The 27890-nt window shown below is 38.9% G+C and overlaps 1 protein-coding gene across 1 annotated transcript; it reads right to left on the reverse strand.

Moving 5' to 3' along the window:
- Window positions 1-866: 866 nt before the first annotated feature.
- Window positions 867-27879, reverse strand: LOC121511158 (gap junction alpha-5 protein-like). Its single transcript, XM_041789747.1, has 7 exons — window positions 27502-27879; window positions 14840-15004; window positions 13566-13730; window positions 11669-11962; window positions 5930-5995; window positions 5705-5853; window positions 867-2866 (listed from the first exon to the last, which is right to left on the reverse strand). Exons 2-7 carry the CDS (start codon window positions 14906-14908, stop codon window positions 2374-2376), a joined length of 1236 nt encoding a protein of 411 aa, XP_041645681.1. The 5' UTR covers window positions 14909-15004; window positions 27502-27879; the 3' UTR covers window positions 867-2373.
- Window positions 27880-27890: the final 11 nt, after the last annotated feature.

A 27890-nucleotide genomic window follows, 5' to 3' on the forward strand; every position in this document is an offset into this window, starting at 1 on the left:
GTGAACCAAGCTGGACATTTGCCATGGGAATTAGAAAGTATGTTAAAAAATATCCCAGAGTGCCCCTTTTTTAAACTATCTTGAATTTCTCAGCAGCTAGCTGTTTGTATGTCCCTCACTTAATTTTTCTCATGAGCTCTTGCGCCTGCCTTAAGAAATACGAATGAACTTCAAGCATCACAGTTTCTGTTTGACACGATGGCTCACAGCAACCGTTTCCAGCTAATATCAAATAGGCCGACCCAGTCCTTTGTGAGTAAAATCTGATGGTCTGTTCAAAATTTGTGCCCATCGTGATGCCACATTGAGTCATTATAGTAATAAGCAAAAATCATGGGGGTGGTAGTGATGGTTGTCCTTCTGAACTTTGCCCCATCTCCACACAGGATCTCTCAGAGTGACTATCAGGTTCTTGGTCACTTCTGACTAAGGCCCAAAGGCCAGATGTTTTCCCCCATGGCGATCAATGAAGTATTATCTTATCTCATCATCAGCTCTTGTTGGAGTCCTGGTTGTTCCAAACCTCCTCCATCTGAGAATTATGGAGGTCATAGTGCTCTTGAGATTTTTCAATGTAAACAGATTTATTATACCTTCCCTGGATCTTTGTCTTTCAGCAGTCATGTCTCTGAGCTAAATTTCAAGCGTTTTTAAAGAGTTATTTTTGTGAGGCAGATTAATTTTTTTTTTTTTTTTTTTACACATCTTCCTATTTCAATATCACATGATTTATATTGTTTTAAACGGGGTAGGAGTCACAGTACCAATGAAAATATGTTTTTCATATTTTTTTGTGCAGGTGTTTAGTATTCAAATTATTAAAGTAGAATTATAAGTCACAAGTAATTCACAACTTTAAACCATCATTGAGAGAAGAAATCTTATAATAAATTGCAAAATACATCATTGTACTGTAACCATTTTACAGAACTTAACTTTCGGTTAAGTTTATAGAAACTGCAGTACACACAATGTGAAAGTGAAATAAATCCAAATACAGTGAAGCTCACAAATAGTCATCCAAACTTATAAGGATAACAAAAACACATTACGAATGAAAACAAAATGTAACAAAAATGAGGAAAATCAAAAAACAAGGTAGTGTGAAGATGTGATACTTAATACTCACACAACTACAAGCATGTTCAGCCCTCTAAATAAAAGGATAAAATGACTTAAAAGACTTAAAATGACAGCAGTTCTTGTTGCTATGGATGTACATGAAAATAAAGAAGTCCCTTTCAGCCATTGATGAGTGAGTTCAGGCTCAGTCCACAGGCCAAACTTTGGCTGTTCATCAGTGTTGTGACTTTGACAGGCTCAATATTTAATTTCCTAGATTCAAGTACTGTCACACAGTCACAGTAGGTCAGCACTGGCAAAAGATGTGAAGTTACTGAAACAAACAGCCAGCTTGCACAGATCATAACTGATTCCATTATTCCTAAAAAAATCTGAGCAGCAATGCTGAGATTGAAAAATGACCTTTGGCATGCTACCTGGGGAGCAGTGGCAGGTAGATCAATGACAAGCCAGGAGTCAAGTGATGTGTGCTTTCAATCTAGTGACATTTATCATAAGTTCAACCTAACACCTGTGACACTCACAAATTTGCCTGTGTAGAAGCTCATGCTATGTTGATAACAACAGGCCATTTCTTCAAGGCAGATGGTTTTATAAATCAAATTGGAATTGTCTGGGCTCGCCTTGAGCTTTGCTACGTGTCTTCTAATATCATCAGCAAAGATATGTTCATGAATTTACTAAACTGTCACCAAAGAGATGCCAAACAGACACACATTTCTTTGATAACTATTTGTGGTGGACTAAAGTTGCCAGGTGAAACAAAAAATGTATACCTAATGTACTTAATGTAATGTGTCATAAAGCAAGACCAGTGATACCAATCAACATTTGTATCATGGTGGTGGAAGATGGCACTGGTATGACAGGCTAAGTTCGCGGTGGCGTGTCATCGGGTGTAAAATGTGTTCTGAAAGTTTGCATAGTAAGCCTTTAGATGGCTTTGTAAACAACACAGGAGTCTAGCTGTTGTTATCTAGCTGATAATCAAATTCTAGTCAACACATTTCTGAATTTTGATCACCATGCAAAAATTAACAACACAATTAAAAGTAATACAAAAGTGGTTAAAAGTTACATTCTTATTATGTAAAACATGATTCCATGCACTAAATCTTCATATACTGTTCTGTTGACATAACACGATGTAGAGTGCAAACTGAAAACATCAGTGTCCAGTTTTTGTCAATAAGGAGTTTTGTGCAATCTTTGTCCTCCTTGTTTTTGCCAGTGTTGTTTAAAATCTCAGTCTTTTTGGCAGACATGGGAGCATTTGAATCTGTATTTCTCCTAAACAGAGAGGTCATCTGCTCTTGTTCGGCTGCTTGTCCCGCTGGTTTTGCTGAACCTGCGTTTGTCCTTCTGACAGGTCCCTACATTTGGGCAAAGCAACAGCCTGTCTTGCTCATCATTTTGGACCCTAGGGCAGCTGATCTCCCTGTTACCAGGACTGAAACAGTTAGTATCTGTCCTTAGGTATCCGCCATCTTGGATCTGACTGTTATGGCTCTCCTGCCATCCTGGGGAGTAGCAGTTCATCCGAAGCAGGCTGGCTTCTTCCACAGCTGCTGCCATTTTGTGCTTTTCAGTGGCCATGTTCTCCGAGTTTTGTTGGTTTGCCAGACGGTGGTGGGGAAAAGGGAGGGCCAGGAAGTGTGAGGAGCCGATCACACATTGGTTGAAGTCTGGGGGTGGCGTTGATGGCAGTGGAGGGGATAGTGAGAGCTGGCGAGCCAGTGAGGGGTTAGCAGGAGTGACTTCTTTTCCTGCAAAGAAGAACCGCCTGAAACAAGAGATTTAAACAGTTAGCATCGCAAGAAAAAGATGAGTGAAGAAATTCAACTGTGCCAGGACCTTCAGCGAAATATTCTGATGGCAGATTGGGGCTATCTATTTGTGTGTAGAACATGAAATTCTCAGAAAAAAAGTTATATTTCATTGATTCATTTATTTTGCCTTGCTAGTATTACGGCCTCGCCTGATTTATTCTCAAGATCCCCCAACCACAAACCACATCCTTCTTCCTCTGCACCGAATGTACTAGCAACAGGCTATTTATTCCTGGATGACAGGAGTGACATTTCAGAACTTAAGGGCTTTTTTCATGAAGTTGACTTTTATTTTCATTTGTTGGATATTCAAGCTGAGTTAATGTAGTGTTTAAAGAGTTCATTCACATCTAATGTTACAGGGTTGATCCAGGGAATGGCAGATCCAGGACCACCCTTGAAATCTGCTTTGACATCCTAGAGGCCCCCAAAAAAATCCTGAAATATGATTGGCTATTTTCTAGTGGTTTTGAAAATAATTATGATGCAGATGTTGACAATTCTACATTGATACAGAAGCAGTACATAACTGATGCAAAAGGATATTGCTGGAGTATTATTACCCCTGCAGCTGGACATCTAAATATATGGCATTCAGAAGTATTTACGTCTTTATTTTTTCTTATGTTGCATCCTGATGCTACAGTCAAAAAAATATTCTTATTTATCTATACTCAGTTCCCCATCATGAAAACAGAATTTTAGAATGTTTTCAAATTTGGGTTTTGGATGAAAAATTCAAAAAAGGAAATATTATAGTAAGTATTCAGGCTTTGCAAAACACTTTAAATTTACCTCATGTGCCTCACATTTCTACTGATCATTGCTGAAATGTTTCTACAGATTGATTGGAGTCCACCTGTGGTAAACTAAATTGATTAGACATGCTTTGGAAGGAACACACCTCAAGGTCTCACAGCTGACTATGCATATCAGAGCAAAAACCAAGACATGAGGTCAAAGGAACAGCCTGCAGAGTTTAGAGACAGGGTTGCTGCAAGGCACAGATCTGGTGAAGGCTACAAAACAAAACAAAAAATGTGCTCCATTAAAAAGTTCCCATGAGCACAGTGGCCTCCATAAGTCTCAAATGGAAGAGGTTTGGCACAACCAAGACTCTTCCAAGAGCTGGTCACTCGTCCAAATTAGGAGAAGGGCCTTCTAAAAAGAGGTGACAAAGAACCTGATGGTCACTAAGACTGAGCTCCAGAGATCCTGTGTGGAAATAAGACAAAGTTCCAAAAGGACAGCCATCAATGCAACCCTTCACCGATCTGGGCTTTATGGCAGAGTGGCTAGATGGAAGTCTCTCCTCAGTACAAAAAGCATGAAATTCCACTTGGCTTCATTTGGGCACAACACAAACATCTCAGCAAAGATCAAGAGAAATGAGAGGCCTCTGAAATTTTAGGCGTTTTTGCAAAGGGTCTGAATACATATGTCAATATGCCATTTCAGTTTTAAAATTTTTAATACATATCCAAAAAATTAAGAAGATTGTATTTACTTTTTCATGATGGGGTACTGGTTGTAGATTAAAAAGAATAAAAATGAATTTAAATGACTGTAGCACGAGCTTCAACATATTTTTTTATAATTCAAATTTGTATTTATTTTGAAATAATTTAAAACAGTGCAGTATTTGCCAAAAATGACCACACTGTAACATAACAAAATTAAAGAAAAGTGAAGGGGGTCTGAACATTTCCTGTATTTAAAGCTCCTGTGAGTAACTGTCAGGCTGTCTGGCTTTGTGCAGGCTCAGTGGACAAAGTAGAAACTTTGATCTCTTTGCTGATGTTGTCTCTCATGCATGAATATCTTTTCAGACAAAAACAAAATCTTCTCCTGGGGCACCAGAGCCTCGCGGTTAGGCCTGTGTGCCCCATATAAAGAGGCCGTTGTCCTCATAGTGGGTTGCCTTTTCAGTGTGCTGCTTATCACCTCATCTGACACTGTAGCAGGGTGACAAACGAACAAAAAACAACTTGGTGAAGCATCAGTATTAATTTCAGTCTGTTTCAAGTCCAGCTAAAACCTCTTTAGAGGAGCTGTGTTATTAGAAGTTAGAGCAGATCTGGTAAGAGAAATAGGGCAGGATGAATACTGTAAAATGTCAATTAAAAAGCCCAGGCTTTTGTTTACTTTGGTATATCAAATTATCCTGCCTTTATTTGGGACATGCATGCATCACGAGACAAGCCTCATTCTTTATTTTTTTCGTGGCAAAACTGGAAAGATGTTTCCATTAAATCACAAACCAATCATTTTATCCTTCTTTTGTCTTTCTGTTTTTCCTTTAATTTTTGATCTGGTAATTTCATGCATGGGGTCTCTCTCTGAAGGCCTTTGCCTGCTGGGCCTATTTTTGTCCAAAATCGTGCATGTTAAAAAGAGATATGAGGATGAAACTTTAAATCATCATTTACTTCAGTTTTCCATCAAATTTTCAATGCTCATTCAGTTCAAAAATGTTTAAAACAACCCTTGAGACTTTGAAGGAAATTACAGAGGAACCTTTAAACCACAGGCCATTCAGCAGGAAGACATCTGAGTGTGTTGTAACTTTTGAAAGCAATCTAGACAATGATCCTATTTGACAAAAAACTTCTGATGTGTGAGATGGCAAACACTGAAACAAATAGCACTTTGTAATAAGAAATTTGGTTTAAATAGAATAGCCTGAGAAAAAAGGGGAAAATATAGTCAGTAAAAACAGGTATAACATGTCTTTGAGAATTATAAAGCAGCCATTAGTAAGTTTAATACAACACTCAGCTGTGTTTCACTACCTGCAGCAGTGTCTCCATGCCAGGTGATGCAGCTCGAGGACACTGAGGATCAGAGAGACTGCAGACACTGCTAACATGAACACTATGAAGACGTTTTTCTCTGTCGGTCTAGACACATAGCAGTTGACTGGATGTGGGCACGGCCAGGCCTGGGAGGAAGGAAGTGAATTTTTATTTGTTGATCGAAATGTCATAAATGCATATCACTTTAATGCTTATATTTACCTTGCAGACATAAAGGGGATTGAGGAAGATTCCATATAAGAAGTACTGGAGGCACAGAAACACCACCTGTATAGAAGATCAATCACAGTCAGTTTCATAGAGTGGAAGGAAGACTTTTTTCTCTTCTATATTACTAATTTTTTGGACCTTGTGCCTTTGTTAGATGAGTCCTCTGAAGATAGACAAAGGGAGGTACAGATGCAGCAAACAGCACTAATGTTTGTACATGGGACCTGCAGCCTCTGTATGTGCATCTGCTCTATAAACTGACCTAAACTGGTGCCCCTTAATTTAAATAGTCTGTCACAGTTAAGTACAGTTAATGCAGTATAAACTTGTTTTTCCTTTTGTTGCATAAATTGAGTCTATTTCAGTCTACAGTACTGTAAAAACTTTAGACAGGTTTAGACCAAAAACTGAGGCTGACGTAGTTGCAGATGTGTAGAGGAAGCCCTCCTGAGGGCATCATCAGGTAAGAAAGAGGATTGACACAACTCCAGTAGTGCTCTGGATGTCCTTGCGTATAACCAGGGGCATGTGAAAATAATCTGGTGTAAAAACAAATGTCCACACCTTTAGGGTGGAGTAAGGAGCCGTGTGGGGAGTAAGCACAGCCTACGGTAGCATCCGGGTACGTAAAGGGGTTGCCACAAGCCCCAGGTTGTGCTTTGGATGTCCCAAAGGTCCAAAACCCACTGGTGGTCCTGGAGTGTATTCTCACAGTTGAAACGGCCCGGATAAAAGAGATGCTGTCGGGCTTGACCTTGGCTGCCGAGCAACACACACACGTGTTGACTTGACTCTGTCCCCAAACTAAACTAAAGAACTACAACTCCAAAGGAGTTGGGTCAAGTCAGTACAGTCTCTGTACCAGAATACAGGGCAGATGAGCGCACATGAGATCCTCGGAGCTCCAAAATCCTCCAGAGGGCATCTCTACTCACTGGGTCAAACGCCTTCAGGAAGTCAAAACAGGCTGCAAGCAACCCTCCTTTGAATTTCAGAAAGAGAAAGAGTTGGGAAATTGTACACTATATTGCCAAAAGTATTCACTCACCCATCCAAATAATAGAAATCAGGTGTTCCAATCACTTCTATGGCCACAGGTGTATAAAATCAACCACCTAGGTAGCAGACTGTTTCTACAAACATTTGTGAAAGAATGGGTCGCTCTCAGGAGCTCAGTGAATTCCAACGTGGTATTGTGATAGGATGCCATCTGTGCAACAAGTCCAGTGATGAAATTTCCTTGCCCCTAAATATTCCACAGTCAACTGTCAATGGTATTATAACAAAGTGGAAGCGAGCCACAGAGTGGTAGGTCAAGTAAAATGACGGAGCGGGGTCAGCGGATGCTGAGGCGCATAGTGTGCAGAGGTCGCCAACTTTCTGCAGAGTCAATCACTACAGATCCCCAGACTTCATGTGGCCTTCAGATTAGATGAAGAACAGTGCGTAGAGAGCTTCATGGAATGGGTTTCCATGGCCAAGCAGCTGCATCCAGTGCAATGCATAGCGTCGGATGCAGTGGTGTAAAGCACGCCGTCACTGGACTCTAGAGCCGTGGAGATGTGTTCTCTGGAGTGAATGAGACTAGGTTTGTCGGTTGCCAGGAGAATGGTACTTGTCTGGCTGCATTGTTCCAAGTGTAAAGTTTGGTGGAGGGGGGATTATGGTGTGGGCTTGTTTTTCAGGAGCTGAGCTTGGCCCCTTAGTTTCAGTGAAAGACTCTGAATGCTTCAGCATACCAAGAGATTTTGGACAATTCCATGCTCCTAACTTTGTGGGAACAGTTTGGGGATGGCCCCTTCCTGTTCCACCATGACTGTGCACCAGTGTACAAAGCAAGGTCCATAAAGGCCTTCTCATCCAACATCAGTGTGTAACCTCACAAATGCGCTTCTGAAAAATGGTCAAAACTTTCCATAAAGACACTCCTAAACCTTGTGGAAAGCCTTCCCAGAAGAGTTGAAGCTGTTCTAGCTGCAAAGGGTGGACTGACATCATATTAAACTCTATGGATTAAGAATGGGATGTCATTCAAGTTTATACGCGAGTCAAGGCAGGTGAGCAAATACTTTTGGCAATATAGTGTATAAAAAAGGGAATAAAAAAGAACACAGGGATTTTCAAATCAATTTTAACACATATTCAGAATATAGAACCAAGTTAGGCAAATTCTTAAGCTGACACCAGAAACACGTTTTTAAAAAAAATGGGACAGGGGAAGAAAAACCAACAAAATGCTTAAAAAACCCCGGAACATTTCACCTGTAAGAGGGTTAACAGGTGATAGTGCTATGATTGTGTAAAGGAATACACCTATAAGCCTCAGTCATTCATGATCAAAAATGATGCAAAGCTCTCCCCTTTGAGAAAGACTGCATGGGCAAATAGCCAGACAGTTTATGAACAACATTCCTAAATGTGCAGTTGCAAAGAATTTGGAGATTTCACAATCTACAGCCCTTAATATCATCAAAAGGACTAACAGAATCTGCACATAAGGAGCAAGGCCAAAAACCAACATTAAATGTGACCTTCAATTCCTCAGCTGGAACTGCATTAAGAAGTGTCATCAGTCTGTGATGAATACTAAAACATAAGCCTGATAACACTTAACAGTACATTACAGCATACAAACTTATTGATTTTCCTCTGCAAAGCAAAAGCCACATATAAACGACATTGAGAAACACCCCACTTCTCCAGCTCAAGCTCATCTGAGATGGTCCAAACGAGTGATGTGACACAGGGGTGAACATGATTCTATCCAAACTTTTTGGAATGTGCTCCAGAAACAAAATTCTATCTAGTTAAACACAGGTCAAGAGGAGTTTGCAAATCACTATATTCAGTTTTTATTCACATATTACACAACATCCAAAAATTGTGTAATCCGGTTTTGAAATATTAATGTTTTAATGTGAAATGAACAGACTATACAAAAGAGGCCTCAGTGGAAAAGTGCTGTGAACCTTTAACTGTTAATGGCCAGGAGGGTGAATCCAGTTTAAAAAAAAAAAGAAAATTCGTGACAAAATCATCCTCCTCATACTTGAGTTAAAACTTACTAAATTATTCCATCATCTTAACTGCTAGTTTCAAATAATCTTGGACGAAGCATGATGTTCATTTTGTAAATTAGTGTACAACTTTGAAAAAATCTTCAATAAAGCTAGTGATATTTTTGGCAATTGCTACACGTGCTGTGACACCTCTGTGACTTGAGAGACATCTTAGCCAAAGTAAAGTGTAATAATGTGTATCCTTCCTGTCAACTTTGGCTACAAAAACCATAAAGGTAACTACAAAAATCAATTATAAAAAAGTACACATGCCAAATGAGTCACATTGAATGAACCACTTCCTATCCACTCCTATTAAGTTAATGCGTGAAAAGAATAATTTGATATGGTGGAACAAATTTGTATAAAACAGAAGTACATAATATCATGTGCTGTAAAGACATCAAGAACAGTAAATAAGTTCCATTTTTAACATAGAAATCCATGCTTTTCCCTCTTTCTTTTAATTCTAATCACTCCTGTTCTTCTCTAATGTACAGTATCAAAGTACATAATGGGTTTAGATTTAATGTATCAGTTTACATCAGGAATTTATCCGTCACAAGACCAAAAAGAATAAGCAGAAATGGAAAAATATGCCTCCCAAACCCCTTGTACTCCTAATTTACAGTAAATGCTTTAAAATAGCCCCCTCAAGCAAAGTGCTGCGGTTCATAAAGTTCAAAAAAACTTCACAGTTTCTTCCTGACTGCAGCTGTCCTCGTGTGCAAAGCCCTATGCACTGACAAAGATGTTTGTCCCAACCAATGGACGCTACATGTTAGTGTGAATTAAAATGCTTCTCTTAGGCCTTGTCCACACAGAGGAAAATGATATATTTCCATTTTGAAAATGTTTTCTGTTAACACGGGATCGTTTCAGGAAATGTCCGCATAAGCACGGATCCACTGAAAATGACTGAAAACGCTGTAGTATGTATGCCAAGCCTGTAAGTGGTGCTGTAACGCTGCCACGGAAGTGCACCAAAGGAGAGAAGGAGATAACAAAACGCTGCCACAAACTTTCTCCTAGTTACCCTTCAGGTTGTTTTATGCGGTGTTTGCTGTTCTCGGTGGTGGTAAAGAGGCATCAGATTTTGCTGGTAACGCCATAATAAGCTCAGTAGCTTCTACAGTACGAACACGGTGCTGTTATCCACATTGCTGTTCTGGTTTGACAGCGCATGAGGTGTAGGTGTGCTACATTATGTGTGACGTAATCGTTTCAAGAAAGATGCGGTTCGCTGTCCACAAGGAGACGAAATAGTAAAGGTTAACAGATTCATTCACTCTGGGACCTGGTTTCAAAAAGTAGTGTTGACAGCCCTCCAAAACACTGTTTCCATGCGGATGAAACGCGGATATGACAAAAACCTTTTGCGTATACTCCTGAATTTGTCTCCATGTGGATGGGGCCTTAAACTCTCTTAACTATAGAGTCAAGTGAAGTCTGTGTGAACACGGCTGGACGTACAAGACACCGTATTTGTGTACCAGCACTTTTCCAAAAAATACATTAGTAAATATGCTGATAAATTTTCCCGGATCCCAAAAGGGATTATCAAAGAATAGAGTATCCTGACTGAGGCTCAAATCAGTAAAATCAGAGGTTTAAACTTTTAGCGTCTTCTCTGTACAGCCTTTTTCAAGTCCAGCCACAAATCCTCTGTTAGATTGAGTTCTGGGCTTTGACTTGGCCACTCCAGAACATTCACCTTATTGCCATTTCTGTGTAGCTTTCCCTGTATGATTCCAGTCATTGTCTTGCTGGAAAATAAATATTTTCCCAAAGCTTAGTTCTTTTGCAAACTGAATGAGATAATCCTCCAGGATTTTCCTATATTTTACATTTTACCCTCTACCTTTACAAGCCTTCCAGGGTCAGCTGCCAAGGAGCATCCCTACAGCATAATGCTGCTACCATTGAGCTTCAAAACAGGGTTGGTGTGTTTGTGGTGATGTGCAGTGTTTGGTGCCCACCAAAAAAGCATTTTGTCTAATGGCATGAAAAGCACCATTTTGGTCTCTCAATGGCATGATTTAAAGCAAATCTTTTTGCTCCTAGTGTTACATTATTTCTTTTGTAACTATTTGCACAGTCCCACATTGGGCAAGAGTGAAGGCAAAATGCATGCAACAAATACAAAAATTCTTTAAATCCATTAGTTTGGCACCAGCACATCCTGTAAAGCTGTAGGCGAATAGTTGATACTAAATCCAGCAGCATGTAGAAACAATATCATCAATTTAAAGTTATTACTTTATTCCTTTGATGAATCTAAATCCAATTTTCACCCAGCTTCAAGGTCATCTTTAGTCTCCAGCAGTGCCAGAAAGATATATATGGCTATTAAGCTGCTACATAAGACATGTAATGTGTATTGTTCAGCCATAATTTTTATTACAGGGGCAAAGAATAATTGTGAATGATACAGGAACAAAAAAAGACCAAAAAAAAAAAAAAAAAAAGGTCAGCCGTATGAAGGATGAAACATTCCTCTCTCATACGTTGCTAACTTTTCCCACATTAACCTCCAACCTTAGAAACAGATGTTTGCTATTGCTGGTGACATGTGATAAAACTGAACCACACAGTTCATGTTCTATTATACCAAAGCAATGAATAAAAGAGGCTAAAAAGCTCAACATAACTAAGATTAATGGTTGTTTACCTCCATGATGCTCCGTATCAGTATACTCAGTATGTAGGTCTGGAGCAGAGCCCCCCTCAGACGGACTCGACCTGCTGATGAACCTTCTCTTTTGTCCTTTTCTTCATCTCTCTCTCCTCTCCTCCCTGGCTTCTCTCCTCCTCCTCCTTCACCTCCACCTGGGTCTGCCTCTCTCCCTCCTCCCTCTCCTGCCTCCTCTTCTCTGCTCCTCCTTTTCTCCTCTCTGCGGACAGTGTGCATGGCGTGACCCATGTAGATCAGACTGGGAGTGGACACAAACACAATCTGGAGCACCTGGGGAGACACCAGTAACATTGATTTAAAAAGAACTATTTAACTATTATGGTCAGACTTAAACTAACTGTTTAAGCTAATCTCTTACTGCATCCAAATATTGCAATGATAATATATTCAAATTCATCTTTCAGGCACACTACTGCCTCCAGTTTGTTAAAGTTTAAGTTTTTTTTCCTGTTTTAACACTGAATAAAGTGGAGAACACAGCTCTCTTTACACTTTGTGTTAATGATGTATTTTCAGTTACCAGAGACTGACTAGGATTTCCTAGTTGCCCTTCTGGTTGTTTTCTGCCATGGATTTAAGAACATGGTGTTTGCTGTTCTCGGTGGTGGTAAAGAAGAATCAGAATTTGTTGTAAAAGCCACAATAAGCTCAACAGCCTCTGCAGCACAAACACAGCCTTGTATACCTCCTTTGTTGTTTTGGTTTGACATTCGCATGCGAGAATATATATGGTATGGTTTATATGGTATATACATGGTATAAGAATATACCAACTTCTGCAGTGACCACTAAACCGTTGGTAACTTAGGTGCATCAGTGAATATGTCACACTACAGGAGCATTTTGAGTTGTGATGCCCATAATTGGGCTCAACAATTGACGAGATATGCCCTTATTTCTGAAGAAAATTAACAATCTGGATCTCTGTAAAGAGCTACAATTCCCACCATTCTGTGCAAGGCTGGATAAACAAAAATGAAACCATGCTACTTGTTTCTAGCGGGATACAGAACACTTGATTGATGGTGTTTGATGCATGCTGTACATGCTGGATGAAGGCAACCCAGATCACCTCTGTATGAGGTCTGAGCTATAAAGCTTAAACAACATAGATTAGGGTTTCAATAAAGCAGTATTAAGTTTTTTTGTTTTAAATTTACAAGAGACCTGAAGTTAACTGAGTGTGGCAAGATGAAGGCTATTTAGAGCATAAAGTACTATCTTGTTGGCAAACATGAGGGGACTGTTCAGAAGCCAATGTCATGCAGCATTTTAATATGGGACAGATTTTCTTTTCTGACTGCAGCCCATGCCATTAACACGTTTAGTTTTCAACAACATTTCAAAGAAAGGGCATCTAAAATATCATTAACTAGAAAAGCACTTGGAGAGCGCAGACCTCTGCCATTAGCCCTATCTCTCAATAGTAAAGAATCCTTTAAAAAATTCCTGGATCCAGACGGTGATCCGGATCACTCCCAAAATCTAACCAGTTCTTTCTTACGCCATTCCTGACATTTCCTGAAAATTTCATCAAAATCTGTCTGTAACTTTTTGAGTTATGTTGCTAACAAACAAATTAAGAAACAAACAAACAAACCTTGCCGATGACATAACCTCCTTGGCGGAGGTAAGAATGTTTTGAAGACAAACACAAGAAACTGGCATAAGGATAGCAACCAATGCAAGACTACTGCCATTTAAAAAAATGACCCAGTTACAGCACAGAGAGTGACATGAGAAACTCAACATACCTAATAAAACGCCATGAAGAATACATTCATAACAACCTGTGGAGTCCTTCTCATTTAAAATTACTCACTCATACTACCTATTCTTTCCCTACAGACATGACCTCCGTTGTTGACATTACCCAGTATCGTATGTGTGCTATAGGGAAAGCTCGGTCGTAACAAACGTTCTCGCAGCCCGGCTGTTCAGTGTCACAGTTGAAATCTTCCTGTTCGTCTCCCCAAGATGACTCAGCAGCTGTGCCCAAGACCAGGATACGGAAGATAAACAGGATGGTGAGCCACACCTGTGGAGGAAGAAAACAATAAACAAGATACACAGACAGACATGACACCATCAGAGATAATAACATAGAAAATGGTTCATCTCAGGTCGGGGCCTTTTGTTAACGCTCTGAGGCAGTATCTCTCAAAAAACTTGTAAAACATCAGCCCTGTGGTGCACAGTCTTGAGCTGAACATCCTTTTTCAGGTTAAACTAGGCTTTAAGAACATAACTGCTGCAGTAATGCCACTTGAATTAAAAAAAAGTTATGGGACTACATAGACAAGAAAAATCTATATAAACAGACATGAAATCTCAAAGACTTTTATGTGTGAAACAAAATGAACAATAATGAATTAGACTTGTTTTTTTCCCGCAAACTTGTCCCCCATCTCTTGGAAACCAAAAAGTGAAAAAATAATCACTCTGTGACAACAGGTCTTCAAAATATATTTGCAAAGTATGACGTGATGACAGAAGATCCTACCATTGGTTGTCACAGCCCATGTGACAAAACAATGTGTCCACTAGCGTCAGAAACAATTTTTAAAAAATAGTTAAAAATTTAACAAAAACAGGTTCAACATCGGAGTATGAATTTAATCGTTAACTGCCCAGAAAGCCACACAAGTTCCAGGCTCACTAGAGAAGCGTCTAGAAGGGGTACAAAGGCATGGATAGCTTCATTATAATGGCAAACAGAGTGGCAGGTCAAGAAGAAGGGCTTGGGTATTCTTTATGGTAGAAATGTTATAAGCAAGGGTTAAACATGAGACCCATGCCCTTTGACCCTATCTCTTATCTTCCATGGTATTCAACATTCATTTTTTAGTACACTGTTTGTTTAACAATGGAAAAACAACTCCCATGATCCCATGCAACTACATAAACCCAGGTGGCAGAAATTAAACATCTCTGACATAAACTTTATGTCTGCTTATTTTGTAAAGTTAGAAACAAGGAGTCCATATAAACAGGAAGTTTTGGAAATAAAATTGTTCTATTTTCAGGGCATTTAAACCGGCTATTTGTCTCTTTTCAGGAAAAGGCTCTTGTGCTGTGCTTGCTGGCATGCAGTGCAGTGAGTAAATACATCTCAGTGTGTTTTTCTTTGAGTCTGAGCGTCACTACCTTGCCAACAGAGGTAGAGTGCTCCTGCACTTCCTCCAGGAAGTTTCCCAGCAGGCTCCAGTCTGCCATCACAGATCACAGGCTCAGCCCGGATTGTTCACCTCGCCCAAAGACGGCCTCTTAACTGTTGATCTGCAGTTAAGTTTAGGATCTGCAGTTCAGGAGCTAAAAAAAAAGGGGGAAAAACAAAGGTTTTAAGGTTCAAGACTCATTTGAAGCTCAAGCTAAGATGTACAAAGTAATCACATCCAAAACACTGATCCTTGTGGTTTTCTTTTTTGTGTGTGAAAACCTAAAGGAAGAGTTGGTGAGGACAAATTCCTATTTTTACTTTATTTGTTTATTTACTTATTTCATGTTAAATATGTCATATCCTTCTGGTACAACAGAATTCTTCGTGTGTTTGTGTCCTTTCATTTTCCAAAGTGCCCTAATTTACCAGAATGCTTTTCAAATAATAAAAACTGCTAATGTAAATAATCATTTTCTGTTTTTTTTTCATTGAAAAAAGAATCATAGAACTTATAGAATAAGATGCTTTTCAGAAAATGGTTATAAATTTGACTAGTGAAAATGTATATGAGAATGCAGTTGTACTGGTTGATGCTATAGTTTCTGATGATAACAAGCGTTTGTATGTGTATTCTTGTATTATCTTGACCCTGTGCCCCTTGATCCACCCAACCTGACCCCATTAATAAAAATGTCTGTGCCCTTGTCTTAGTTTAGCCTCAAACTCTGTTCCCACACTCCCATATGTCTGTCTCAGGGGAAGGAAAGCTAGCCGACTGCTGTAAACACACACAAACACTCTTACCAACCCACACACACACATACACACACACACACCCATACAGGGTGGGGGGCTGTTCTGAGAAACTTATAGGAAAAGAAGTAAAAATGAAACAAATAAAAAGTAAATCAACTTACATCACTGTTTATGACAATCACATTTGATTCTGTCTTAAAGAAGTTACTATTTACTGCATATGAGTTCATTTTCTATACAAACAGGAACCTTTTTAATAACTTTCACAGTTACTGAATATTTTAGTTAAAAATGATATTAAAAAGATGGTGACAAAAAAGACATTTGCAAAAATAACTGAAAAACAATACAGTGCTGTGATAAAGCAGTTTGCTATTTTATATTATTTTTGCATATTTGTCAGACTTAAATGTTTCAGATCTTCAAACAAATTTGCCAGACAGACATAACCTGAGTTAATACAAATACAGTTTTTAAATGATGAATTCATTTATTAATACCTACCTAGCCTGATGTGAAAAAAAAATTCAACAGCCCCTACCTGTTGAATTAAGAATTCACAAGTATAACAGATCTCAAAAAGTAACAAATCATTCTGCCATCTAAAGAAATTCAAGAACAGATGAGAAACAGTCAGTGACATCTGGTTACAAAGCCATTTCTATGGCTCTAGGACTCCACAGACCACAGTGAGAGCCATTATCCACAAATGGAAAAAACTAGACCCAGTGGTGAATCTTCCCTGGAGCTGCTAGCCGACTGAAATTACTCAAAGAGCACACTGACGACTCATCCAGGAGGTCACAAAGAACCCAGACCTACATCTAAAGACCTGCATGCCTCAGTTAAGGTCAGTGTTCATGATTCAACAGTAAGGACGAGACTGGGTAAAAATGATGTCCCTGGGAGAGTTCTGAGGCCAAAACCACTGCTGACAAAATAAAAACAGACACAACATCTTGATGATCTACAAGACTTTCTGGAAGATATTCCAAAAATATAAAAATCCCATTAGGAAGAAGGGGTGAGTCCTGCTACACCTGGCATAAAACTGACACTGAACTTCATTAAAATGGAAATCATTTCAACAGTCAAACATGGTGGTGAGAGTATGATGTCTGGGACCTAGACGACTTGTTGTATTTATGGACCATGAATTCTGCCGTCTACCAGAAAATCCCAAAGGAGAATGTTTGGCCATCAGTTTGTGACCTTGTGTCCTTATGAAGCAGGACAACAAACTGAAACACACCAGCAGGTCCACCTCTGATTGGCTTAAAAAAAAAAAAAAAAAGTTTTTGGGATGGCTTAGTCCAAGGCTGGACTTAAAATTGATTGAGTTGCTGTGACATGACTTCAAACTGGCCGGTCATGCTCAAAAACTCTCCGGTGTGGCTGAATCACAACAATTCTGCAAAGAAGATTGGGACAAAAGTCCTCCACAGTGATGTGAAAGACTCCTTGCCAGTCACCTCAAACGCTTGCTTGCAGTTGTTGCTGCCAAGGGTGGCACAACCATTTATACGTTTTGGAGAGAAATTACTTTTCACATAGGGCCGGGGAGGTTTGGATGGCTTTTTCCCTAATAAATAAAATCGTCATTAAAAACGGCATTCTGTATTGACTTGGGTTTTATTAGTCTGATGTTGATATTAGTTCCATGATCTGAAATTCAAGTGTGACAAATACGCTCTGTTTATAGTTATTTAATTGTAATAAAAATAAAGGAAATACTGTTAATTGTGTTGAGAAGTTGCATGTTAAAATTTTGATATTTACCATCATAATTAGGGGTTTAATAAACTTTGTGAGATGTGGGTCCATGCCACAGGCTCATGCAAGATGTGGGCCCTTGGCATGGCAAAGTCTGGGAACCGACATGACGAAAGAAGGACTAATAAGATCAATTCATCTGCTGTTTTTGGTCATTCTCAGAAACTTAAGCTGAGTTAGCAAAGAGTCTCTACTGAGAAAAAGTGATTTCTAATGAGTTAGCACTTTTAAAGTTCACCTCTCTGGGATCTTGGCTGTTTGGTATCTATGGGGTAAAAAGAAGGCATTTTCTTGTCCACCAAAGTCGATCTGTTTAATCTAAAAACCTTCAACAGATGATTTCTTTTGTTGGACAGTCCTCTTTGCACTGATATTTGACTGTGTTCTTTCAAGCTGTCGAAGATAATATTTAAAAAATGGTCTACAAAGAAATGTGCTTTTCGTTTCTGTAGTCACATCAGTGCACTTTGCAATACTTAGCAGTTGTTGTTGATGCTCTCTGTGTCTTTGGTGCACAACTCACTGCAGCTGCAGGATGTATTATTTCTCCTGCATCGGTGGTTGAAAATTTATTGGCTGTAGTCTAATACACTTGGATTTCTGGCCATTGAGTAACAAACTAATGATAAAAGAAAATCTATAACAATGAAAATGTCATTTCTAGATATAAGTGCAGAGTATTAAAAAAGTCTTGATAAAAACTGTTTTTGCTGAGTCAGATTCATGGTCCAGTCAGCTCATGGCTGAAGTAAAGCAGCAGACTCAGGCAAAGGCTTTTATTATTCTTAATGCACCGTGGTACATGTCGAATTGATGGCAAAGATCAAAGAGCCAAACAGTTTCAGCTTTTCTGTGGTTTTAGATAAAAAGTTCTAAACCTTTGAGGTGGTTGAGCTTTGGCCACAGACATTTTCTTCCCCTGTATGCCCTGTTCTTGTGAATTCTGTATCCTGATAAAATCTCACATATGATCAGATGGTTATTACAAGGTCAAGTTGAAGTGACCAGTGTGGACTTTCCTCATGATCACATTAAACATGTTTTCTACTGTTATGGTGATTACTGTTGTTTTGATGCCAAATCCAGTTTGCAAGCATGTGAACAGGAACTGGGATTTTACTTTCTGTTTCGCTCAATGAACACACAGAACTGAATCTTTCCTGGTTTTTAGAAGCATATCACATCAGGGCATTAAATTGTATTCTATATCAAAGAAACCTTTGTAGTTTTATTTGATCTTTTCTGAAAGGTTTCTTTGATTATAAAAAAGATGATCAGTTTGTGCTAACCACTGAGGAACAGTGCACAAATCTTGTTTATAAAATCAAGTTTTTGATTCTGTTTATTTCATATAATTTCAATTCAATATTGTCAATATTTTTAAAAATATTTTTTGGGGAGGCTTTGTGTGCCATTATTCATAGAGAAGAGGACAGTGGAAAAAGTCATAAAAAGGGATGAGAGAATGAGGGATGATGTTTGGGAGGATGGACTTGAAATCAGGGAACAAATGCACCTAAAAACCGTCTAGTTTATTACCATCCTTATTTTGTCAGGGCTTCAGTCAAGATTTGATCTTTGAAACAAGTGACAAAGTAGATTTGTCCATCCATCTATTCATTCATTTTCCTTCACTTACCCAAGGCTGGGTTGTGATTACTGTAGGCCAAGCAAGTCAGACCCAGAAGACTCCTCGGCCTTCCCAGGCTGAGTTCTGGGTCTACCCCTGGGGGTCTCCTCCCACTCTGACATGCCTGAAGACCTCCACAGTGTGGTGACCAGAGGACACCATAATTAAATGCTCCAGCCACCTCAGCTGACTCCTTTTGAAGCCAGTGTTGGGGTTACGTGCTAGATTTTTGTTATTTTTCAAATATTAATTAAAATAATTACAATTATTAATAAAATTGAATAAAATTATTAATCAGGATTATTAAATTAACAGGGCCCCACCCTGAAAACAGGTAACAACAACCAAAACGGAGCAAAAATCAGTCTCAGAGTTAGATAATAATATCACTATTATTTAAGGGACATGATCAGTTGATATAGAGTCTACATCTTTAAAAAGTTAAAGTCATTGTTGTATTTACTTTTCAACCTCCAGCAGCTTTATTTAGTAGTTAAGTTTTGTTCCAGAAGATGCATTCTTCAAAACATTAAGCTTAGTCTGCTAGGGAAGGGGCATGAAAATATAATACCACGTTCTCATTGAATATAAGAGCTTGTTTTTAAGATCAGGATGCTTTCTTCTTAAAATTTCCCAATTTACTTCATGTAATTAAGATGCCCCTCCCTTCCTGTTTTTGTAAAACTCAGCTATAAATATTTTACTGTGTAGGTGTGTGTATGCACTTATTTTTTGTCACAAGTGCTCCCATCATCATTAATAACAATATTACTTCCTTGTATAGACTCTCTCCTGACCTTTGCATGCATGTGAATGTGTGTTGGCCCTTTATCCAACATTCACTATTGTTCTGTATCCTGTCTTGATCACGGGCACAGACACACACACAAAGGTCTCTCCCTCTTTCCTCAAACATTTGCAGTAATAAATATTGAACCTTTGACTTTTCTTAGACATGAAGAGGATGTATTTTGTCTGATTATACCTTTAATTTATTGATGAACATTCTGTTTTGACAGTGTGATAAAAAAGTTGAAATAAAATCAAAAGTAGGGATGTTAATATGGCCCCTAAACATAAAATAAAAATAAGAATCTTTTAACTCCAAACTTGGGTACAAGCTGTCTTTTTAGAGAAACTACCTTGCCTTTTCAAATCTTTCACAGAAACCAAAATATATAAACTTTAACTAGTTCCTGAAATGTCGGCAGTTTAATTTTAGAAAGCTTTATGTTGGACAGTTTTTTAGCCAACAAAGTTTTTAGAAGCTCAAGTTGGATTTCACACTCAGGGTACAGTCCCCGATCCAAATACAGTTGAGTCCAAAGTCTAGCTCATTTTGGCCAGTGTGAATGCAAAAAAACTGGGCCCACTTTGGGTGGTGGTCTAAGGCATGATTCAAGTGAACTCTGGCACGGTTTGGATGAGATGTGAATGCAGTTGCACCCAGATACAAGACAGAGAGTCGCGATAGCTGCATGATATCATTATAAAGTCTAAACTTCTTTCCCCAGCAGGGCTGTTTGGTCACATTTTTCCTAAATTAATGGCGGAAATCTTCAGAAACAATTCAACAAGCCTGTTATGACTCACCCTATGTATGAAGAAAAGTTGGAGTCAGCAATCAAAGTCTTCTGTCACCTCAAAAACTGTTGTGTCTTCAAAGCCTGAGCTCATTTAATTCACTGAGCTAAATGTAGGTGTGAAGATATGAACAGTGACATTGCAGGCATCTCAAAAGGTGATTTTTAAAACATCCATGTTGGCAGAATGGACTTTTTTTTTTTGCCAGGTTAAACATAAACAATCTTCCCTCAGGTCATGACTGGAGTATTTGCCATGGGAGCTTCTTCCTCTCCTCCTTGGTGGGTATGTAAACCAGCTACATGCATCTGTTGTATAAGACTGAGTATTTACACAAGTGGGCCCGGGCACAGATTAATGTTGCGAGTGTGAAAGTAAGCCAGCAGGGGTAAGGGAGAGGAATCCTGCTGCTGTGTGGTTTGAAACAATCGGGCTGAATGTGAATGCACCCTAAGATAGAATCTTCAGAATAAACCATGTCAAAGTCAAAAGATTATATGTTTCATAAACTTGATTGATAGGGCCAACCATGTTTAAACCTTGGTCGTTTATTATTCTTGGGAGGTCTACAGCCACTAAAAACCAGTGTATACGTTTGTCATACACAAGACATAAAAAAAACGGGTCCCCTCAACCCGTGGACCAAAAAATCTACCCACAGGAGTATGCAAAAAGTAGCCCAATTCCACGGGAAAACCACAGACCTGGAAACCCTGGCCCTGCCCCCTCACACTGCCCACATTAATGTTCAAGGTTTTCAGTTTGGCAAAAAATGTCCATCCTGCCACCATGGAAGGTTTAAAATCACTTTTTGAGACGCCAGTAACCTTGCTCTTCATATCTCATACCTACATAGATCAAATAGGCTCGGGCTTCGAGGATACAGTGGTTTTTGAGGTGACAGGAGACTTTTATGGCCTTTGCATCTCAACTTACTGACTCCAACTTCACATCTCATTTGAACTGTGCCAGAGTCCACTTGAATCATGCCTGAGACCACCTCCTGAGGTAGGACCAAGCTGCTGTTAGGCTTTCTGGTGACTGACCTTGAAACCCTGCTGCTGCTGCTGCTGCTGCTGACCCAAGTCTTGAGCTTGAACACTTTTTCTGTGAAGCCATCATTTCATTTTTCATCATCAGGTAGCTAGCAAACTTACTGCAGCTGCGGCTAAAGCAACAACACGCAATTATTTTTCTTTCTCTTAGTTTCTTTTCTCTGCTGTGTGTCACTGAACGGAATCTCACACACACAGTTCAGATCATACAAACTCAGTTGATACAATGAATTTTGGACAAATAATGAAGCAGAAAACAAATAAAACCACTCCCTGTCTGAAATTATGTAATCTTAAATTAATTATGTGCATTTATATTTTTCCAAAATGATTTGGCGACCCCCAGAAATCATCTTGTGACCCCCATTGGGGTTAGGACCCCAAGGTCGAGAAAGGCTGCATTAGCTAACAAGCTGCTAACTAGTTAACAGACTACATCCCTTAAAATACAGAATCGTATTCAATATATGCAGTATTCAGTAGCCTATATGCAGTGTCCCATTTTGGGTCAATACTGTACGCAATTGTTCCATATTTTCATCTCTAACGCCCTACTCAGACACTGATTGGTTAATAGCCGTTGCATTTTTCAGTTTGATTAGTCAGATAAGACCTAGAGCTAATCGCAGGCAGAGTAAGGCAGGTCTTCTCACAGCTGAAATGTTTATAGATATATAGAAAGTGAGCGGGAGAATTAAACACTAGCTAGAAGCTAAAAAGAGTAACAGTAAATGTGGTACTGGCCTGTGGTGGCTGTGAGTGTAGGGCGGGACGCACGAAAGTTGGCGACCTTAACGACAAGCAATATATTTACCAGCTTGATTGGGAATACTGTGAGATTAAAGGCCTTTGCACATTGAGTCTGTTTTTTTTATCCCAATTTTTCACACATTAACAAAGGAAATCGATCTCATGTTCTGTGTTTGCACACTGACACCAAAATTTTCGCCCATCGTTACTTTATTTGGAACAGGTTTGATTTCATGCAAATTTTCGCATCAGTCCAAGTCATTGAAATGGGTGATTGATGATTCAGATCAGCGCCTGCTGCTTCTTTCTCTCTTGCTCACTCACCCTGCCCAACCCTTCGACTCTCTCTCTACCTGTCTCTCTCTCCAGCACAGAAACCTTACACCGTAGATTGTCCGTGTTTTATGTGGATATTAGCCATGGAAATATAACAGATGCAGGCATAAGTTTGTTGCCTACTCACAGGTCATAACAGAGACTGGATAGAGAAAAGTTTCCCTCCATCTCTCCAACTTTCTAGCGGATGCATTGGGATTTAAAAGGAATGACAGAGCCACAAGCTTGCAATATGAAACAATTTGCCAGACTCCCAGTTTTTCGCTGTGAAGGCAAATAAAAATGCATCAGACTATGTGCAGGCTTGGAGTGCATGACGTTTCTTTTGGATAGAAAAAAAACACACATGAAAATAAGACCTTAATCAGTGTGATATGAAATTAATGCAGACTCAGATTGTTTTAGCAGTTTTAAATGCATATACACAATTAAAGTGAAATGTTAGAGGGCATAGAAACAAGACAGGTTAGTTACATACCAATCATTATTTGAATAGCGAAACAAGTTAGGTTTGCTAGACTTAGCTGTTTGTCCATTCGTATGTCTTTTTGATGAAATACAGTGCATATTTTTTAGTTGACATTGCTGCGTAGAAATTGGTTTTCACTCTGGAATTATAAAAGGTTTTTTGTATTATTTTATGAGCCAAATTATAGTAACCATAACTGATTTATAAGATCAACTGAAAGGTAAATCATATACAAGAGTGGCTAGTTGCAGCAGCTATCAGTAAATTCTGGTTTAAAATCCACACTAAACCTTACACTGAAAATAGCAAATTAATTTAGTTGTGTCGTTCAGTTATGCCATGTAATGATCTTCAGTAGATCATTATGTGTAACCAAAATATTGTCACAGAAATGGTGTTTTAACTTCATGTGACAATCAGTGAAAAGCATCTAATAAGCCAATGTTTGTTACAGGTCTGTGTTTCATGCCTATCTCTGGACAAACAGCTGAAAATGACTTTAGTAAACTGCTTCTAATGCACAAAAACCAATGAAAGTATATGTAAAAGTAACACAGCATTAAGAGCAGGTTAAAACTTAATCTGCAGCTAATATAAATAAAAAGAATGATATCTTGCAGTGAAATTTCAACTATAATCTAATTTCATAGTAGTGTATTCTTGGAAAGATGAAATTATCTCCACTCATAGAAAATGAAAGCTGGAATAAGAACAAAGTCGTAATAGATTGCTCAAGAATATCATTTATCACAGAGACACTACTGACACTGGTAAAACCCCCTGCTTCTTAAAATGAAACACCATAACAACCGTACTCACAGGGAACCTCACACCTCTTGCTGTCTTATTGGCTTGTTGTAAGATTTAAGGTTTAACTTCTGCTTATGTTTGAACTATTTAAGTGTGTAAATTTCGTCCAAAAGTAGAAATGTTGTAACTTTGCAAAGCAGATGGCAGATGGTTTCTCACTGGCGAATCCATCTTGCAAAGCACCCATCTAAGCCGTTTGGGCCTGGTTAGAAAGTGACAGGACCAATCAGCGTTGAGGGGGCAGTACTTTCGAGCGCAACATAGTCATGACATATGCAAGCAGCAAGAAGAGGCTGGCGCAATCATGGTGGAAGACATTAGCGTGGATGCTGCTAAGACGTAAGTTTTATCAGAACTTGACAACATTTCTTCGTTAAAAGAACTAAGAACAGCAGTGAGTTGTTTTCTTTTCAAAAATGACAAAAGTCATGTACTGACATGTCTACAGTCACCATTGTTCACGTTATGCAGTTCTGTATGGAGTTTACTCCAAGGTAGCGGCTACGGCATGTGTTTTGTTGCTCTGATTGGCCCGTAAACATTTGACAGGCAGAACGTTCATCCAATCACCCTCAAAGTTTATTTTCAAAGCCTCTGCCCTTTCCCAAATGCTGTCTACGCTTAGTGTAACACATGGTAACAGACATTAGTAAGCAACAATGTCACTTTTTGGTATAGTGACCTTTCATCTTGACTGTTAGTGATGGGTCGTTTATGAATGAGCCTGTCCAAAGAGCTGGCTCTTTAACATGAAAGATTAGATCCAGATCCTGTTTGAGAGTCGTTTATCATAATAACTTTTATTACTTTATGTTGTGTATGTTTGTGTTTGTGTTGTATGTGACTGATTAGTATGGATGATCTTTTCTCAACATTACTCTAACACAGGCACACTCTGCATCAAGGACTCACGCTTGATGGTGTAATATTAATGCTTCATATCAGGTGTGTCATACAGCCCAACCAGTGAGCAGATTTCATCTGTCTTGTCAGGTGTTTCGAGGAGACCCTCTGAAAAAATTGAAATTTGGTATTTTCGGTATTTTAAAAAAATGAGCACAGCTGTAGTAAAATACAGCACAAATTTCAATCATTTGTCATGACACTGCTAAAACTGGCAGGTCAAATGAAGCAAAGGTGGTACCGAAAATAGAGCTGAAAATGCAATCTCTTCTTGTTGAGCCAAGCCAAATGATCGTGATCACTAAAAAGAACCTAAATTCTCATCACGATTGACGGGCTCCACCCCACATTTTTTAAGAACCTTGCCTTTTTAAATGTGCATAGATTTTCAAAAAATGTCCTAAAATGATTTGCAAAGTCATCATTCGGGGACCTTATATCACATTGATTTTTCTAATTGTTTTGTTCTTCTTTCACGTCCATGGGTGGCTTTCATGGCACCGCCCCTTCCCTTTTGCTATTGTATTACATCGTCAGGTCACTTTCATACCAAGCAGCAACATCCGGTCCTGAAAAATGAAGCCAATTGCAATACCATGAGTGTCCACTTGAGGCTGGCTGCAGAAGCAATGAAAGTCATGTACACAACACATGTTTTTTTGTTTTTACACTAGAAATAAACCGGGTTACAGCCTGGCTCAAAAAAAAAACAAAACAAAAAAACAAAACAAAAGTGTCTCATTAGCTAATGTCTTTATGAGCTCTCACTGTATGGGGGTGGATTTTATTGTACCACAATTGTTTCAATTATTTTTTGGAAAAACCTCACTGTGCACTGATTGGCGCATCTCATTTGATTGACAGCAGGCAGGAGTTACGTTTCTGTCAACTAGAGTGCTAGCTAGCTAGCTGACAGGAAGTTGAGTTAGTGGGCAGACTGTTAGGTTGATCTAAAGCTCGGTCGAAACTGCGATTTCAATATGGAGACCGCCGAGGACTGGCTTCAAAAGCTGTTTGAGTCTGCCTATTGTAATAAAACGGCTGTCGTCACACAGGCTTTGTCCAATTACAGTCTTTGTTTCATACACAAGCTTTTGCGTTTTTTGTTGCTTTGTAGTTAGTCTCTTGCTACTACTCCTAATTCACTCTTCCACAATGCCAGTGCTCACTCTCAAACACACTTAAAAGTCAAAGTTTGCTGACGCCAAGCCTCTTCATTATTGTTCCTGCCAGCACTGGCTCCCGGCAACGACTGCTAACTCGAGCAAGTTTGGTGAAACATCACGGCGTAACAGAGTTAAAGGTAATTGCAATGTAGCATTACTTCTTGCTCTTGCTAGCCCTAGGTTACACAGCTGTTTTGTGTTTACATGTTTTCCTGATAAACATAACGTGTCACACTAAATACACACAGTAATATCAAGGCATGGATAGCAGCGCTGGCTTGTGACCTACTATGTAGCATGTTCATCACCATGCTAGCTATCGTTACAAGCCTCATCATACTGCGGGGACAGACTAACAGTTGTTAAGTACTATTTGTAAGAGATTTCTATACCTCTGCGTGTGCTGAAATATGGTTGATAGTTTACCCTGGAATTTAGGAGCATCTATCTGAGGTCAAGCTGCAATGCTGTCTAACTTAAACTTTTGGGGAGTGTGCCATCCAATCAAATGACTTGATTCCTTCTTATCATTAAGTTTATGGATTGTGATCACTGTTGGTCATTGTAATCTTGATTTACTAAGATAAAAAAAGAGTGCCAGAGATTGGAGAGACAAGGCAAAGACTAGAATGCCTGCTGTCTTTAAAAGAACCTCTTGCAACTCATTCTCGAAGTGATAAAATCATGAGAAACAATGGCTGGTCTTAACAGTATAAAATGATTTGCTTTCTGGCTGATCCTAATCACAAAATGTTGTATGACCACCAAATCTATCAGTGCTTCAATCTCTTATCCAAAGCTCAGCTGATTACAAGACCTGCTTTTGTTGATGAGGCAAAGTCTATCATTTTATTTCATTATCTTGACATGGTGCTTTTACTTCCTTGAAAAAGAAGTTTTGCCTTAACGTTTTACCTCTAAAGGGATGAGATATGAAATTGTGATGCCATGTTATGAACTGGGATTATTTCTGGAACTAATTTTTGTAAGCACAGATAACCAATCTTGTCTTCGGCTTTAACAATGCATTTACAAGCTAATGGAAGGAGGCTGAAATATTTAATTTAGGAGGAAAATTGTAATCCTATCAATAAATTTGATCACACCGTGTTTAAAAAACAAATTTTTAGGACCATGTTTTGATTAAAAAAAGGAATATTTTAATCTTAAAGCAACTAAAACTGTTAAATTAAGTCTAAAGTCCAAGTCTTTATCTTTCTAAATATTCTCCCACAATCTATGTACTGCAAAACAGTATAAAGTTTCTAATTAATGACATAAATAATCACAGTTATGTGCATATAAGAAAGCCTTTTTGCATGTACATAAACATTCAGTGGTGTACAAAATAATGTCTGAACACAAAGCTTGTTTATGTTGCCAGGAATCTTTGAACAGATGAACGAACAAACTTTACCTGATTCAGGATGCAGAAGAGGGCAATTGCAGAAAGCCTTTGAAAATCTGAACGATGCTGGTAAAGTGGAGGCCTTGCAGCTATTGTTGAGGTGACTTTAAGCAAAGCAATTCTTCCTCTTCTTCTGAATCTTGGTTGGCAGCTGCAGAAGATGCTTGTATGGCTGGCAGTCACACAGATCCAGATGTCTTCCAGCTGTTTATTATATGCTATTATTTTCACACTTGAGTGAATTGCCGTCAAAATGAATTTGACAATGGGTTCCGGAGTCGGATGCCAAGAGAGACAGAGACACAGAAAGATGTTCTAGCAGACAAAACCTGTTGAAGAAAGTCTAAAGAAAAGCCAAATCCCTCACTTGAGCTGACACTGAGAAAGTCTTTCCAGAA

Source organism: Cheilinus undulatus, linkage group 6 (genome assembly GCF_018320785.1).
Source record: "Cheilinus undulatus linkage group 6, ASM1832078v1, whole genome shotgun sequence".
Lineage (NCBI taxonomy): Eukaryota > Metazoa > Chordata > Actinopteri > Labriformes > Labridae > Cheilinus > Cheilinus undulatus.

What these genes read in the sequence shown, in the direction of transcription:
- LOC121511158 (XM_041789747.1), bottom strand. Translation starts at nt 14,908, where the DNA reads ATGGCAGACTGGAGCCTGCTGGGAAACTTCCTGGAGGAAGTGCAGGAG. An exon ending in ATCCCCTTTATGTCTGCAAG is followed by an intron (nt 5,854 to 5,929) that starts GTAAATATAAGC and finishes CCTTCCTCCCAG; the next exon opens with GCCTGGCCGTGCCCACATCC. An exon ending in GCATGGAGACACTGCTGCAG is followed by an intron (nt 2,867 to 5,704) that starts GTAGTGAAACAC and finishes CTCTTGTTTCAG; the next exon opens with GCGGTTCTTCTTTGCAGGAA.